Below are 14,508 nucleotides of genomic sequence, written 5' to 3'. Positions count from 1 at the left end.
ACGAGTTACTTTTATGAAGTAACTTTCCCAATCCTGTAGATATGCATACGTTCTATCGGAAAATATAACTTTGTACGTTCATCAAACAAATCTAAAGATTCGCGTAGGCGCTCGCTCGAACATGTAACTCCAACCAGCGCATTACTTGTAACTACATACATACTTGTCACACTCAGTGCATCGTACGCTTCCATGAAGCGATCATGACGTATTCCGAGCGTGTGTCAACGAGCATTCAGGTGACATGTAAAAATAATAACGATTACAGTTTACAATTCATTCGTCACTGGCTATTATAGTGGAACATCATTCGAGACTGCGGAGGTATTTCATTTAAATTATTTTGCACTGCATGTAATTTTATCATATTACAAAGGAACTCGTAAATAAACTAACTTATATTAAACAACGTCTCTCTTTCCTTGGGGGAAAAAAAAAAAAAAAAATTATGTCGCGCGTTACAATTGTGTATGCGTTTCAGTTTTATATCGCGTATGGAGTCTATTATGCAAAATATCTGACTCGTGGAATTGCTGAGATATACAATGAATAAATTTTGTTTTTATTGATGAAAGTTTAGTGTAATAATGTTCATAGTATAAATATAAAAAAAAAATCAATTCTTTGTTATTTTCTAATTATTAATTTTTATCTTTATAAAATTGGGGTACATCTGATATGACAAAATTGCTATCATTTGGCATTATATACTTATCTGTGTCTTTCAATATTTTTATATTTTATATAGGTGAGATTTTTACAGAACAGGTAATAATTTGAATTTAAGTCAAATACAATTAGTGAGTATGCGGGCAATCTAAAAGATAAATCGTCATTTTTTTATTATGTTTCTAGAATATTTTTTATATCTCTAAACTCTAAACAAAAAAAAAATCTTTTAAATTTAAAGGCATATATGATTAATTGGTACGAATTACCACACAAAACTTCTCTTGGGCTTATTTTGATAATATCAAGATCAAATAATACTACCAAGTTAACTGCTGGAAAAATATTTCAATTGCCGATCGCAACTTTCACTGATGTAAGTACCACACATTGTAATATTTATGATAATCATTAATAAAAATTTAATATATTATATATATTTGTGCTTTATATTTATTTCTATTATAAATTATTGTAACATTTTTATACTACATTCTTTAGTTACATTTTCTAATTTTTAATATATTATTTTATATAAATAAATTTAAAAATTTTCGAAATTATTAATCTATATTCTATAAGCAAGAGATTACTATTGTATTTCAGACAGTTAAGACTTCCATGGTATATTTGAATATGTTGCGAACAATGAGTCCTTCTGCATGAACAATATTAATTATATTCAAAAATCTAATAAATGTGTATATTTTGTATAGATTTGATAGATACAAGTAAATAGAGTATTCAATAAATAAATAGAATAAATTACGTTTCAATATTTATAACTATGTTATTTAAAAGTGTAATAGATTTAACATAGATTTCTACATTATCCAAGATATTATGTATCAGAAAGTAATATTTTTTTTCAATATCGTATTGCAAATCACGTATTTACACACAATTGAGAGAGGAAATGGATAGAAAGACTTACCCTATCCGTCACATATGCTTTCCACGTGTTCTCCACTCTTAAACAGTCAACGTTATATTTCCGCGTGCAATAATTATCGATCAGACATGCGTCTCTCTCGGGAAGCACAACCCTGTGCGTTCACCAAAGATTCGCGCAGGCGCCCGTTCGAACATAACTCCAGTGTATCTCCCATCACAATCAGTACATTGTGCACCTCCGCGAAACAATCATGACGTATTCCAAGCGTGTTCCAACGAGCATCAAACTTACACATAAAAACAATGACGATTATAGTCTTCAACTGACTCGTTGGTTCCTGATGCCGATCGCTGCCTGGCCACGAGCGTGCACATCGACGACGGAGAGGGTCTCTTTGCAGGCGCATATTCTCGCTTGCACGTCTCTGATAGCAATCGTCATGGTGCCGTGTTTATTATATGTATCGCTGGAGGAGAAAGATATCCAGATGAAACTAAGCGTTATGGGTCCGCTGAGTCATTGGATCATGGGCACAATTAATTACTGGCTGCTTCTTACGCGCAGCGACGACATCCGCGAATGCGTGCAACACATAGAGATGGATTGGAGACTAATACGAAGGATCGATGATCAGGTGGTGATGTTGCGATACGCCAAGATCGGTCGTTTTATTGCCGGATTTTGCGCGGTGTTTATGCAGAGCGGAACGTTCCTCTTTGTCGTAGCCAAAGCGATGACATCTATTTCCATCCTCGTGGGCAATGTAACGACGTCGATGCACCCGATGACTTGTCCGATTTACAGTAAATTTATCGACACGAGATTCAGTCCCGCAAATGAGATCATGCTGGTCGTGGAGCTACTATCGTGTTTTATAGTAAATTCGGTTACGGTAGGCGCTTGCAGTCTCGCTGCAGTTTTTGCGATGCACGCTTACGGTCAACTCAACATGCTATTCTCGTGGTTAAATAATCTCGTTGCGGACGAGGATGAGGGAAACGAATATGCTGAACAGAAACTGGCTGCGATCGTGGAGCATCATTTAAGAGTGCTGAGGTATTTGTTTAAGTATCGAGATTCGATTACGATTGCTCGCTTGTCATATTAGATAAAAATTCTATTTAGTAATTACACTCTGATTAAATATTTCCGTATCAAATAAGATATTTTTATTTTTATATTTTATATAAAAAAATGTATATATTTATCTTGAACAAAGTACAGATATTTTCTTTATTAAAGAAAACCGTGTTGGATCTCATATATACGTTTCAGTTTTATATCGCGCATGGAAAATATTATGCAACATATCTGTCTCGTGGAATTGGTGGGATGCACGATGAATATGTGTTTACTCGCATATTATTCTATTACGGTACGCTAAAGACTTAAAAAGGTGAATATACGTTACAGGAGGATTTTTTTCTTCGTTTATATATAAAATGTTAAATGTATTTTCTCCGATTTCCTAGAATTGGAGTGATTTTGATGCGGCAAAAATAATGTCATATATTATTGTATATTTATCTATGGCTTTCAATATTTTCATATTTTGTTATATTGGCGAGATTCTTACGGAACAGGTAATATCTTGAATTTATGATAAATTTTTAAACATTAAGGTGATTATAGTATATATATATATATATATATTGCAATCATTGTTTAATTATCTACTATTTCATAAACTGCTGATTGAATTTAAAAATTTTTATCTTTCAATATATTTCTTATAGTTTCTTCCATTTTTTATATATAGAAAATATCTATAAATAATCTTTAAAATATCTATATTTATTTATTAGTGCAAAAATGTCGGCGAAAAGGCTTACATGACCAATTGGTATGATTTACCGCACAAAACTGCCCTTGGTTTCGTTTTGATAATAGCGCGATCGAGTAATGTTATCAAGATAACCGCCGGAAAATTATTTCAATTGTCTATTGCAACTTTTGGTGATGTAAGTAAAACATATATACTGCATTTATAAATGAGATATTGTATTAATAAAAGTTTAATACATTTTTTTTACACTTTATGTTTATAAATTATTGTAAAATATTCCTTGATATCTTTCTCTTCATTTACGATCTTTTATTGCTATTGAGCAATATTCGCTCATTTTTAATGCTAACTCTCATGCTTTGATATTAAAGTTGTTGAAATGCGATTAACTATATCGTAAATAGGAAGGAAGATCTTCTTGTTTCAGGTAATTAAGACTTCTGTGGTATATTTGAATATTTTAAGAACGATGACTCCTCCCACGTAAACTAAATAAAATTTAAAAAACGTAAATATATTTTGTATAGAATACAAATGACATGAACAATAGAAGAATTATATAATAATTAAAATAAATCACATTATATACTATACTTATATAAATTTTTTTTCATGATAACATTGTTTAAAAGCACAACAATATTGCATTTTGCAACGTTAAGAAAAGATTATTCTGGTATTAAAAATATTAAGATTTCTTATATGAGATATATTTTAATGTATATATATATATATATATATATATATATATATATATATATATATATATATATATATATACACATCATTTAATATTGATATATAAAAATATTTTGCTTTTGAAATTTTAAAAATTAACTATTATATTGTACAAGTAAATATCGTATCTTTTTGAAAAAAAATTAGGAAATATATTTTTCACACATATAGAATAGATATTTTTCAGGCAAGATTAATATATTATAATTGTGACATAATAACTTTCTTTACAATTAAATAGATAGTCCACTCTTGATTGCCTTAAAATTAAAAATTAAAATATTGAGAGAAGTTTAGTATTTTATAAAATTTATACTCACTTCCGCGAAAGTATCCTCATATTTCTCGTATAATGTGGCATCATATTAACAAACTGGGAGAACAAAGACTGGAGTCACAAACGATTATCGATTGAACATGCAATTGTCCCTCTCAGGCAAAAAATATATAATAGTATGTGTGTGTTGAACTTTACTTGAAGTTGGCGCAAGCAGCGCTGGAACATAATCTTTGTCCGAAGCATTGATAATTGCGACAGTGTATCGGATGCATTCGTGAAGCAATCATGACAAATCCGAGATCTGTGTCAAAAAGTGCCGATTCTAAAAACAATAATGATTATAGTCTTCAATTAAATCGATGGTTTCTCAGACCCATCGGTGCTTGGCCACAAACGGACGTGACAGGCATCTGGAAGATTATTGTATCATTACATATTCTCACTTGTTCAACTTTAATAACACTCATAATGGTACCATGTACGTTATACGTATTATTAGAAGAGAGCGATATTAAATTAAAATTGAGTGCGGTGGGACCACTGATTCACAGAATTATGGGCTCGGTAAATTATTGGACATTGGTAATGCGCAGCAATAATTTTCGAGATTGCATACAACATATGGAGGCTGATTGGAAGCTCGTACGAAGAATCGAAGATCGTGATGCGATGTTGCGATATGCCAAGTTCGGTCGCTTCATGACAGAAATCTGCGGCGTGATTATGCAAGGCGGCGCATTCCTGTTAACAATGTTAACAATGAGACTTTCACGATGCATCCAATGACCGGATTTATAGCAAGATCGTCGATACGAAATTTAGTCCGGTCAATGAAATCGCATTGGTTATACAGTTTCTGTCGACGTTTGTAGCAAGTTCCTCTACCGTCGGTGCTTGCAGCTTGGCTGCTGTCTTCGCGATGCACGCTTGTGGTCAATTGAATGTGCTATATAAATGGCTGCACGAACTTGTTGAGAGTCAAAAGGAGGAAGATCATGAAGCTGAGCGAAAATTAGCTACTATAGTAAAACATCATTTAAGAGTATTGAAGTATATTATTATTATTAATAAAAACCATACATTTAAAAGCAATTTGCTCGAATATATATTTTATAACTATACATGTATATATATTTTAGATTTATATCATGCATAGAGAGTATTATGCATAAAGTCTCTTTTGCAGAGTTAATGGGATGCACGATAAATATGTGCTTGCTCGGATATTATTCTATTATGGTATGTTGAAGACGTATAAAAATGAATATCTTATTACACTAATAACTTTTTTATTTTCTCGTGTAAACTCAAATATTATAAATTAAATATTACTTTTTATATATGTATATCATTCATATATATATATTTCATTATAATGTAGAAGAAAAAGTAAGTACAAGAAAAACTAGATATATTTTATCTTTAGACAACAGATACAAGTCTGTATTTTAATCTTTCAGGCTTGGGAAACGTTCGATACAGTAAAAATCAGGGTTGGGAAGTAACGCGTTACTTGTAACGCCGTTACCGTTACAGTTACTTTTTTTCGGTAACTGTAACGGTAATGGCGTTACAAATTTTATTTGTAACGGAAAAAGTAACTTCGTTACATTTTTCGGTAACGAGTAACGAATTTAACAGTTACTTTTATCGTTACTTTTTTCTAATTTTTTGATTTATTTAAGATATTATTCTTGCTATTGTGCGTGATAAAATTTTTATCTTAACCGTAAAGCCGTAAGCAAATCGACCAATTAGCATTCTTATTATGTTGTAATCTCATTTACTACCAGTTCTAAGTACCTTGCAACGAAAATTAGAAAATCTCAATAAATCTGACCTTATAGATTGCCATTCATTAGTTGAAGCTATTCAGCAAGGTTTAAATAAAAGGTAACTTATTAATTTGATTAATACATATGTTATTTAATTTTAAATAAGGATTTAATTGAAAAATATTATTTTATTTTAAACTATTGATTCAAAAGTATTAATTTCAATAAAACAAACAATGTCGCTTAATTTACTATATTTGATTTTAGATTTCTTACAATATTTGAAACAAAAGAATTAATAATAGCAGCATGTTTACATCCAAAATTTAAGTTAAACTGGTTAACCGGAGAAAAAAGAAAACGTGCTGAAAATTACTTGGAGGATTTATTGGGAATCCGATCAACTGAAAATTCTCCAAAAGCTGGAAAATCTGACGATCACGATGATTTTTTCATTTTTGAGCAAAAAACGGTACAAAATGAATCTGAACAAGAAGAATTGCAACGGTTTTTAAAATCAAATAATTGTAATATAGAAATGTTAAACGACTATCCAAAACTTAAAAAACTTTTTATTAAATATAATACAGCTCTACCAAGCAGTGCATCTGTAGAAAGAATGTTTAGCATCGGTGGCTCTGTATTAACACCACAAAGAGGGCATTTAAATGATGATACTATGGAGCAACAAATTTTATTAAAAATTAATAAAAAATTTCGATAAAATTTAATCATTTATTTTGTAATAAACCTTGAATGAAATCTTGCTTAAAATTTTTTAAAAGTTTTTCTTATGCAATATAATTTATTAGTTTGTATTGTAAAAAAGTAACGGAAATTGTAACGACTCGTTATTTTTTAGTAACTGTAACGGTAACGAGTTACTTTTTAAAATTGGTAACGAGTAACGGTAACGAGTTACTTTTTAGAAAAAATAACGGTAACCGTAACGAGTTACTTTTATAAAGTAACTTTCCCAACCCTGGTAAAAATAACATCTTACGTTATCGTATATTTATCAATGGGTTTCAATATTTTATATTTTGTTATATCGGAGAAATAATCACTGAAGAGGTAACAGTAGATGCAAATCAAAATAGTTTCATAATTTATAACCAGCATTGTTATACAATTTATAATATTTTTATATTATTCTATACAAAATAGTCATAACATAATTACTTCATTTTTAATAAAACTGAATATTTGAATATAAATATATATATATATATATATATATACTGATACAGTTCCATTTTTCTAACACTATTTTTTAAATTAAATTATTAAATTTTCTTTATTTTAAAAAAATTTAAAAATATTTTATATTGATTTTGGTAGTGCAAGCGCGTCGGAGAAATGGCATATATGACTAACTGGTATAAACTACATCACAAAACTGCACGTAATCTCGTTTTGATTATTATACGATCGAGTAATGTAATCAAGATCACGGCGGGGAAATTATTTCAATTGTCTATTGCAACTTTTGGTGATGTAAGTAACGCATACACATATATATCGTGCCCCATAAACTGCCTTTTTTGCTGTTTTGTTAATTATAAAATTACACACACATATACATACATACATATACGTGTGTGTGTGTGTAATTATGTGTGCTATCTTAATGTGTGTTACCTTGAAACATGTGATAATTATGCTCAACTAACTCAATATTTTAAATTTGATAATCTTTAGAATATCATTTGCATAAATATTTAAAAACGAACACTATTGTTTCAGGTAATTAAAACTTCTGTAGTATATTTAAATCTTTTACGGACGTTAACTATGTAATAAATAGGATAAATAATGTGTAAAATATATTATGTATAGAAAAAATATATTCTCTTAAACTATAATAAAAATCAAAAGAATTTATTAAATTTTCTCTGGCATCCATTATTATTTTTTAATATCTTATTAGATTTTAGTTTAATTCTACTTTCTTCTTTTGAGATCGATCGATATAAGCGCAAATTAATTATATTGCTCAATTTTTGGTTGCCATTTTAAATTAATAAAAAAATTAAGAAATAAAATATTAAATAACTAATATACACTGTCAATAATAATGCAAACAATTTTTATTACATTCTTTTTAAATAAAGATGCAGAAAGTAAAGCACCATAGTACTTTCAACAAAACAGTAAACTATTTGCGTTACCCAGCTGTTATCGCGTGCGATCAGCTGTCTATCGCGTAATAAACTCACCACTGCTTCAATACGCTATCACCGTGAATATCGATTCTCCAAGAGACGCGTGTATTATTCGAAAGTATAGTCGGCAAAATGCGCACGCGTTACTCTATGACTATCACTCATCGTTCTTTTTTTTTTCGGATAATCATTTGCTCAATCGTGTCCGTGCGCTTGCGAAGCGAACATGAAGAGTTCCCTGCAGAATGTTCCGATCATATTCGACTATATAAAGGATACGGAGTATAGCATACAGCCGATTCGTTGGCTTCTGAGGCCAATAAGCATCTGGCCAGTATCGTCGATGAAGGAAAAAATTCTGTCGATGATACTACTGTTAGTGTGCGTTTTCCTCATCGCCAGTACTTTAATACCTTGCGCGTTGGCTATTTTTCTGGACGAGACCAAGGACGTAGAGGCAAAGGTACGCGATCTCGGGCCTCTCAGCAATTGGGTGCTCGCAAGTCTCAAGTACTGCACGTTGCTGACGCATGTCGGCGACATACGTCGATGTATCGAACATATCGAATCAGATTGGCGAGCCGTGACGAAAATAGAGGAGCGAGAAGTGATGTTGAAGAACGCCAGGATCGGTCGTTTCATCGCGATATTCGCCGCGACTTTCGTGCACAGCGGAGTGTTCTCCTACAGTATCTTCCGAGGAATGACCTTGGACGAGTCTGCCGCTGATAACGTGTCGGTGCATTCCCTACCTTTTGCGTTCTATGATAAGATTCTGGATACTACGACAAGCCCGACGTACGAAATAGTGTTTGCGATACAATTTTTATCTACGTTTGTAGTAAATTCCATAGTGGCAGCTACATGTAGTATCACTTCCGTCTTTGTAATGCACGCCTGCGGTCAATTAAAGATTCTGATATCCTTGTTAGATAATTTCATCGACAAGAATGAAAAGAGAAATTTTTCGCAGCAAAAATTTGCAGTCGTCGTCGAGCATCATTTAAAGGTACTTAGGTAAGAATTGAATGATTCAATTAGATTTCAATTTCGCGAAATTTATATTTGTGTTTTACATAACAACCCTACTAATTTCTTAATTGTCAATTAGATTTTTAATAAATTTTTTTGTACGATATATAACCAAAACGGATTTATTTTCATATTCTGCTTTAAATTTAATAATACATCAGATATTATTTAATAATAGAAAATATATGCAAAAAATTAATTATTATAACGCATATTACGTATTTCTAAATATTTTTAGCTTTGTATCCTACATAGAAAAAATTACGAATGTTGTTTGTCTCGTGGAAATAGGAGGATGCACAATGCATATGTGCCTCTTAGGCTATTATTGCATATTGGTAAGCGCGCATCATAAAATTCACATGTAACATTTACACATTCGTTTTATCTATTTTTTTTTGTATAAATTAACTAACCCTTTTCAGGAATGGAACCAAGACAGCAAAGGTATAATTGCGTATGGTATAATATTGATCTCTGTTACTTTCAATATTTTTATATTTTGTTACATCGGGGAGATCCTTTCGGAGCAGGTAACCGTAATGTCAGAGCTGTTATATAAAAAATTAGAACTTTAAAGATTTTTTTGGGTGATTAATAAGAAATCGTATAATCTAGAGCAAAATAGTTAATTTTGCATATGAGTTCCATTGAAACACTATACTGCCGCGAACGTATATTTTCCCATTTAATCGTAACAGATATATAAAATGGGTTATAACAGTGCGACCAAATTGGCGAAACTGCTTATATGACAAATTGGTATCTATTACCTGGAAACAGTGCCCTCGGTTTTGCTCTGATAATTTTACGTTCTAGCATCGTGGTCAAAATCACTGCTGGAAAAATGATCGAGCTTTCCCTCTCTACTTTCGGTAATGTAAGTATACGAAAATGTATCTCTCAATTCAGATAGATACGTAACTCTTACACACATGGTATTTTATCCAATAGATATATAATATAAATAAAGATTCTACAAAAATATAAATTAATTATTTTAAAAGTTAATCATTAACTGAATAAATATATTTTTTATAGCTTCAATATGATTAATAACTGTTTCAGGTAATTAAATCTGCATTAGCATATTTAAATATACTTCGTACTCTTATTACGTAAATATTAATAATTTTTAATATATTAATTAGATATAATTTAGAGTTAGAGCACAGTAAATAGTAAACTATTAAATAATTAAATAATAATGATATATTTCTATTTAAAAGAGCAAGCAAAGTATGTAAATTTTACTTTGCTTGCTCTTTTAAATTTGCAATATATATTTTTCTATTTTGCTATATACAATTATGTTAATAAAATTAATTATCTTATTTTATTTAATAAATCATGATGATGCGATCTATAATATAACTGCTTGTTCAAAACTGTAATATACAATGCACGAAACTTCAATACCAAGTATCGATTATGAACTGTTTCTACCTGTTGCCGCGGCAATGTTGCACATGACCATAATAATACACAAGAATACATGGGTAAAGCCACCTTGCGCGTTACGTGCCGTTCACTGTCTGCGCACGCGTTGACTGTTACTACTATTGTGTAGGACAGCGACGGGGTAGCTCAGTAAACTAGCTACCTTCGTCAGAAAATCATGGGATACGACCCCATGGATAATCCTGGTACCATTGCATCTACGTACTTGGTCGACAACGAGTATAGTATTCAGATAATACGTTGGATTCTCAAAGCGATTAATCTATGGCCACGATCTACCGACATTTCGATGGTTGAAAAGGCTCGTTCCAAATTTCTGATATTCATATGCTATTTTCTGATGATCGCCACCATGGTACCGAGTGGTTTAAGTATCTTTATGGAGTCGCAGGAGACCTTCGAAGTCAAGTTGCGTAGCTTCGGGCCGCTTACTTTCTGGTTCATGGCGATGATAAATTATTCCTGTCTCTTGATGCATGTCGATGACATACGCAGCTGCGTAAAGCACGTAAAGATGGACTGGCGGCTCATTAAAAAAGTCGAAGAACGGCAGATAATGCTAAAAAATGCGAAAATAGGTAGATTCATAGCCGGCTTCTGCACCGTGTTTATGCATAGTGGTGTTTTTTCGTACAATGTTGCCCGAGTTTTTTCCAAAGACATTTTATACATAGATAACAGCAGTGTGATGGTTCGCGCCTTACCTTATCCCTTCTACAGCAAGATCCTGAACGCGCATTTCAGTCCGGCATACGAGTTCGTATTCTTTCTACAATGCTTCTCGACCTTTGTCGTCAATTCCGTCACGGTCGCCACGTGTGGCCTCGCGGCGGTTTTCGTGATGCACGCGTGCGGCCAGCTCAAAATATTAATGTCCTGGCTAGACGATCTTTTGGACGGACAAAATGAAGAGAAAAATTCTATAAAGCAAAGGTTCGCCATCATCGTTGAGCATCATCTGAGAGTGTTGAGGTAAGCTATTGTATTATTCTTGACTTTCCTTTATACACATGATATTTTCTGATATTTTGCACTTCGATCGCAAATTTGATTTTGAAGTAATAATAAATAATTAATATAAGAAAATTTTTTCAATGCAAATTTTATGCATAATTCAATCGAACAAGGCTTATTACAAGATAATTACGATAGATTGTGATATACATTATATTTACAGACTCGTATCCCATACAGAGAGAATTACGAATATAATATGTCTCGTAGAATTAGTCGGATGTACGATGCACATATGTCTTTTAGGATATTATTGCATTATGGTATGGATATGTTTCGGAATATATGTATAGTGCTTATTTTCACTTTATTATTTATCCATTTGACTGTATATATTTTTAACATTATTCCTTTTAGGATTGGGTACAAGATAATAAACACAATATTATTTCATACTGTATAATATTAACTTCGGTTACTTTTAATATTTTTATATTTTGTTACATAGGAGAGGTCCTTTCCGAGCAGGTAATATCTCAAATTGAAAATAATAGACAATTTTATGCTAATAATAAAAAAGAAATTACACCTATAATATAGTTTATAATTGTGAAATTTATTGAAATCAAAAATTGTTGGGGTCTCTTCAATTGCATTATAACAGGTATATATAAAACGGCCTTTAACAGGGCGGACAAGTTGGTAAATCTGCTTATATGACGAATTGGTATCTCCTGCCTGGGAAAACGGCCCTTGGACTCGTTTTGATAATTTTAAGATCCAACACTGCCCTTAAAATTACCGCTGGGAACATTGTTCAGCTGTCATTTGTTACGTTCGGTGATGTGAGTGATGCAAAGAGAAATATATATATTTTTTATTTTATATGTCTTTGAAAAATATATTTGTGCTTTTAAAGATTTAGATATTATATATATATAGATAAATATACGCACATAATATATATATATATACATTTTTTTTAATTATTTCAGGTAATTAAATCTGCATTAGCATATTTAAATATATTTCGAACATTGATTACATAAATAATAATATAATCATAACGTGAGAAAGGTAAACAATATGCAATCTAGACAATTTATTATAAAATAACAAACAGAGAGAAATCTAATAAATTTATTATATAATATTTTTCTATCTTAAATAAGGATACATTTTCCGATGCAAGTCATAGAGTAACAAAATATTGTAAATAAAATTTGCGTAAATTGTCAATATAAGTTTTAGTTTTTGAATAGATATAATATATGCAATTTTCTGAAAACCGCATAAATTTTGCAGAATAAAAATATGTCATAATCATTCATGCAATTTATACTTACATCATACAATTTTATAAAAATAAAAATATAATATCAATCTTACTTTCAGATTTAGAAAGCATCGATAACATATTTAAACGTACTCTAAAAACTCTTTAATATTTTAGTATTAAATGTAAATAATTTTTTAAATTAGATTTTATAGGCTATTATTCTCATTAAATATATAAAAGTATTTCGTTTATCAAAATAAATCAAGCTTCACTCTTCACATATGGTTGTTATTACATATTCTTTTTTCGAATATGATTATATTGTATAATTAGAACCATTAATATACCGCATAACTTCAAGAAACTCTGTCAATCTTTCGCAGAGAAATTTGTCTTACTTATCATACTTACTATGACCATGTACCAGGGTTGGGAAAGTTACTTTATAAAAGTAACTCGTTACCGTTACCGTTATTTTTTCTAAAAAGTAACTCGTTACCGTTACTCGTTACTAATTTTAAAAAGTAACTCGTTACCGTTACAGTTACTAAAAAGTAACGAGTCGTTACAATTTCCGTTACTTTTTTACAATACAAACTAATAAATTATTTTGCATAAGAAAAACTTTTAAAAAATTGTAAGCAAGATTTCATTCAAGGTTTATTACAAAATAAATGATTAAATTTTATCGAAATTCTTTATTAAATTTTAATAAAATTTGTTGCTCCATAGTATCATCATTTAAATGCCCTCTTTGTGATGTTAATACAGAGCCACCGATGCTAAATTCTTTCTACAGATGCACTGCTTGGTAGAGCTGTATTATATTTAATAAAAAGTTTTTTAAGTTTTGGATAGTCGTTTAACATTTCTATATTACAATTATTTGATTTTAAAAACCGTTGCAATTCTTCTTGTTCAGATTCATTTTGCACCGTTTTTTGCTCAAAAATGAAAAAATCATCGCGATCGTCAGATTTTCCAGCTTTTGAAGAATTTTCAGTTGATCGGATTCCCAATAAATCCTCCAAGTAATTTTCAGCACGTTTTCTTTTTTCTCCGGTTAACCAGTTTAACTTAAATTTTGGATGTAAACATGCTGCTATTATTAATTCTTTTGTTTCAAATATTGTAAGAAATCTAAAATCAAATATAGTAAATTAAGCGACATTGTTTGTTTTATTGAAATTAATACTTTTGAATCAATAGTTTAAAATAAAATAATATTTTTCAATTAAATCCTTATTTAAAATTAAATAACATATGTATTAATCAAATTAATAAGTTACCTTTTATTTAAACCTTACTGAATAGCTTCAACTAATGAATGGCAATCTATAAGGTCAGATTTATTGAGATTTTCTAATTTTCGTTGCAAGGTACTTAGAGCTGGTAGTAAATGAGAGCTCTGCTTTTCCGAAAAGATAAAGCTTTCATTGGATATCGCGCGTCGCGTCTTCGCACTGATCTGCAA

The 14,508-nt window shown here is 30.7% G+C and overlaps 3 protein-coding genes, 1 long non-coding RNA gene and 1 pseudogene across 11 annotated transcripts; 4 read left to right on the top strand and 1 right to left on the bottom strand.

The window, feature by feature from the left end:
* Positions 1-1,551: 1,551 nt before the first annotated feature.
* On the top strand, positions 1,552-4,350 carry LOC138937212 (odorant receptor 82a-like). Its single transcript, XM_070303232.1, has 6 exons — positions 1,552-2,620; positions 2,840-2,939; positions 3,037-3,147; positions 3,370-3,525; positions 3,778-3,858; positions 4,330-4,350. The coding sequence occupies exons 1-5, from the start codon at positions 1,815-1,817 to the stop codon at positions 3,835-3,837; spliced, it is 1,233 nt and encodes a 410-aa protein (XP_070159333.1). The 5' UTR covers positions 1,552-1,814; the 3' UTR covers positions 3,838-3,858; positions 4,330-4,350.
* On the bottom strand, positions 3,636-5,573 carry LOC138937214 (uncharacterized). Its single transcript, XR_011447475.1, has 3 exons — positions 4,564-5,573; positions 4,409-4,461; positions 3,636-3,838 (listed from the first exon to the last, which is right to left on the bottom strand). It is a non-coding gene; the product is annotated as an uncharacterized lncRNA (long non-coding RNA).
* Positions 4,653-5,616, top strand: LOC138937213 (uncharacterized; annotated as a pseudogene).
* Positions 5,617-8,423: 2,807 nt separating this feature from the next.
* Positions 8,424-10,509, top strand: LOC138937049 (odorant receptor 10-like). Of its 5 annotated transcripts, none has more exons than XR_011447453.1 (5): positions 8,424-9,317; positions 9,579-9,678; positions 9,766-9,873; positions 10,065-10,220; positions 10,409-10,486. XR_011447453.1 is itself a non-coding variant. In XM_070302924.1 (5 exons), exons 1-5 carry the CDS (start codon positions 8,535-8,537, stop codon positions 10,460-10,462), a joined length of 1,209 nt encoding a protein of 402 aa, XP_070159025.1. In that variant the 5' UTR covers positions 8,424-8,534; the 3' UTR covers positions 10,463-10,509. The 5 variants fall into 5 exon arrangements, 4 of the variants coding, with proteins under 4 accessions (XP_070159025.1, XP_070159026.1, XP_070159027.1 ...); XM_070302924.1 differs by having other exon boundaries at positions 8,424-9,325; positions 10,409-10,509; XM_070302925.1 differs by lacking the exon at positions 10,409-10,486 and having other exon boundaries at positions 10,065-10,221.
* Positions 10,510-10,750: 241 nt separating this feature from the next.
* On the top strand, positions 10,751-12,947 carry LOC138937412 (odorant receptor 10-like). 4 transcript variants are annotated; one of them, XM_070303689.1, is made up of 6 exons: positions 10,751-11,379; positions 11,461-11,773; positions 11,979-12,078; positions 12,173-12,283; positions 12,445-12,600; positions 12,751-12,947. In XM_070303689.1, exons 1-6 carry the CDS (start codon positions 10,959-10,961, stop codon positions 12,802-12,804), a joined length of 1,155 nt encoding a protein of 384 aa, XP_070159790.1. In that variant the 5' UTR covers positions 10,751-10,958; the 3' UTR covers positions 12,805-12,947. The 4 variants fall into 4 exon arrangements, with proteins under 4 accessions (XP_070159790.1, XP_070159789.1, XP_070159792.1 ...); XM_070303688.1 differs by having other exon boundaries at positions 10,751-11,773; XM_070303691.1 differs by lacking the exon at positions 12,751-12,947 and having other exon boundaries at positions 10,751-11,773; positions 12,264-12,283; positions 12,445-12,567.
* The last annotated feature ends 1,561 nt before the right edge of the window (positions 12,948-14,508 follow it).

This window comes from Polyergus mexicanus, unplaced genomic scaffold (assembly GCF_030449975.1).
Source record: "Polyergus mexicanus isolate NDT 795.1 unplaced genomic scaffold, iyPolMexi1.0 SCAF_10, whole genome shotgun sequence".
NCBI lineage: Eukaryota > Metazoa > Arthropoda > Insecta > Hymenoptera > Formicidae > Polyergus > Polyergus mexicanus.
The sequence above is the reverse complement of the archived record's forward strand: the minus strand, read 5'-3'. Positions and strand labels throughout refer to the sequence as shown.

Excerpts from the sequence above, each read along its gene's own strand:
- LOC138937212 (XM_070303232.1), top strand. The coding sequence starts at position 1,815 with ATGACGTATTCCAAGCGTGTTCCAACGAGCATCAAACTTACACATAAA. Across the intron at positions 2,940-3,036 it reads TCGCATATTATTCTATTACG|AATTGGAGTGATTTTGATGC; the intron begins GTACGCTAAAGA and ends CCGATTTCCTAG. Across the intron at positions 3,526-3,777 it reads CTATTGCAACTTTTGGTGAT|GTAATTAAGACTTCTGTGGT; the intron begins GTAAGTAAAACA and ends TTCTTGTTTCAG.
- LOC138937049 (XM_070302924.1), top strand. The coding sequence starts at position 8,535 with ATGAAGAGTTCCCTGCAGAATGTTCCGATCATATTCGACTATATAAAG. Across the intron at positions 9,679-9,765 it reads TAGGCTATTATTGCATATTG|GAATGGAACCAAGACAGCAA; the intron begins GTAAGCGCGCAT and ends AACCCTTTTCAG. Across the intron at positions 9,874-10,064 it reads GGGAGATCCTTTCGGAGCAG|TGCGACCAAATTGGCGAAAC; the intron begins GTAACCGTAATG and ends GGGTTATAACAG.
- LOC138937412 (XM_070303688.1), top strand. The coding sequence starts at position 10,959 with ATGGGATACGACCCCATGGATAATCCTGGTACCATTGCATCTACGTAC. Across the intron at positions 12,079-12,172 it reads TAGGATATTATTGCATTATG|GATTGGGTACAAGATAATAA; the intron begins GTATGGATATGT and ends TATTCCTTTTAG. Across the intron at positions 12,601-12,750 it reads CATTTGTTACGTTCGGTGAT|GTAATTAAATCTGCATTAGC; the intron begins GTGAGTGATGCA and ends TAATTATTTCAG.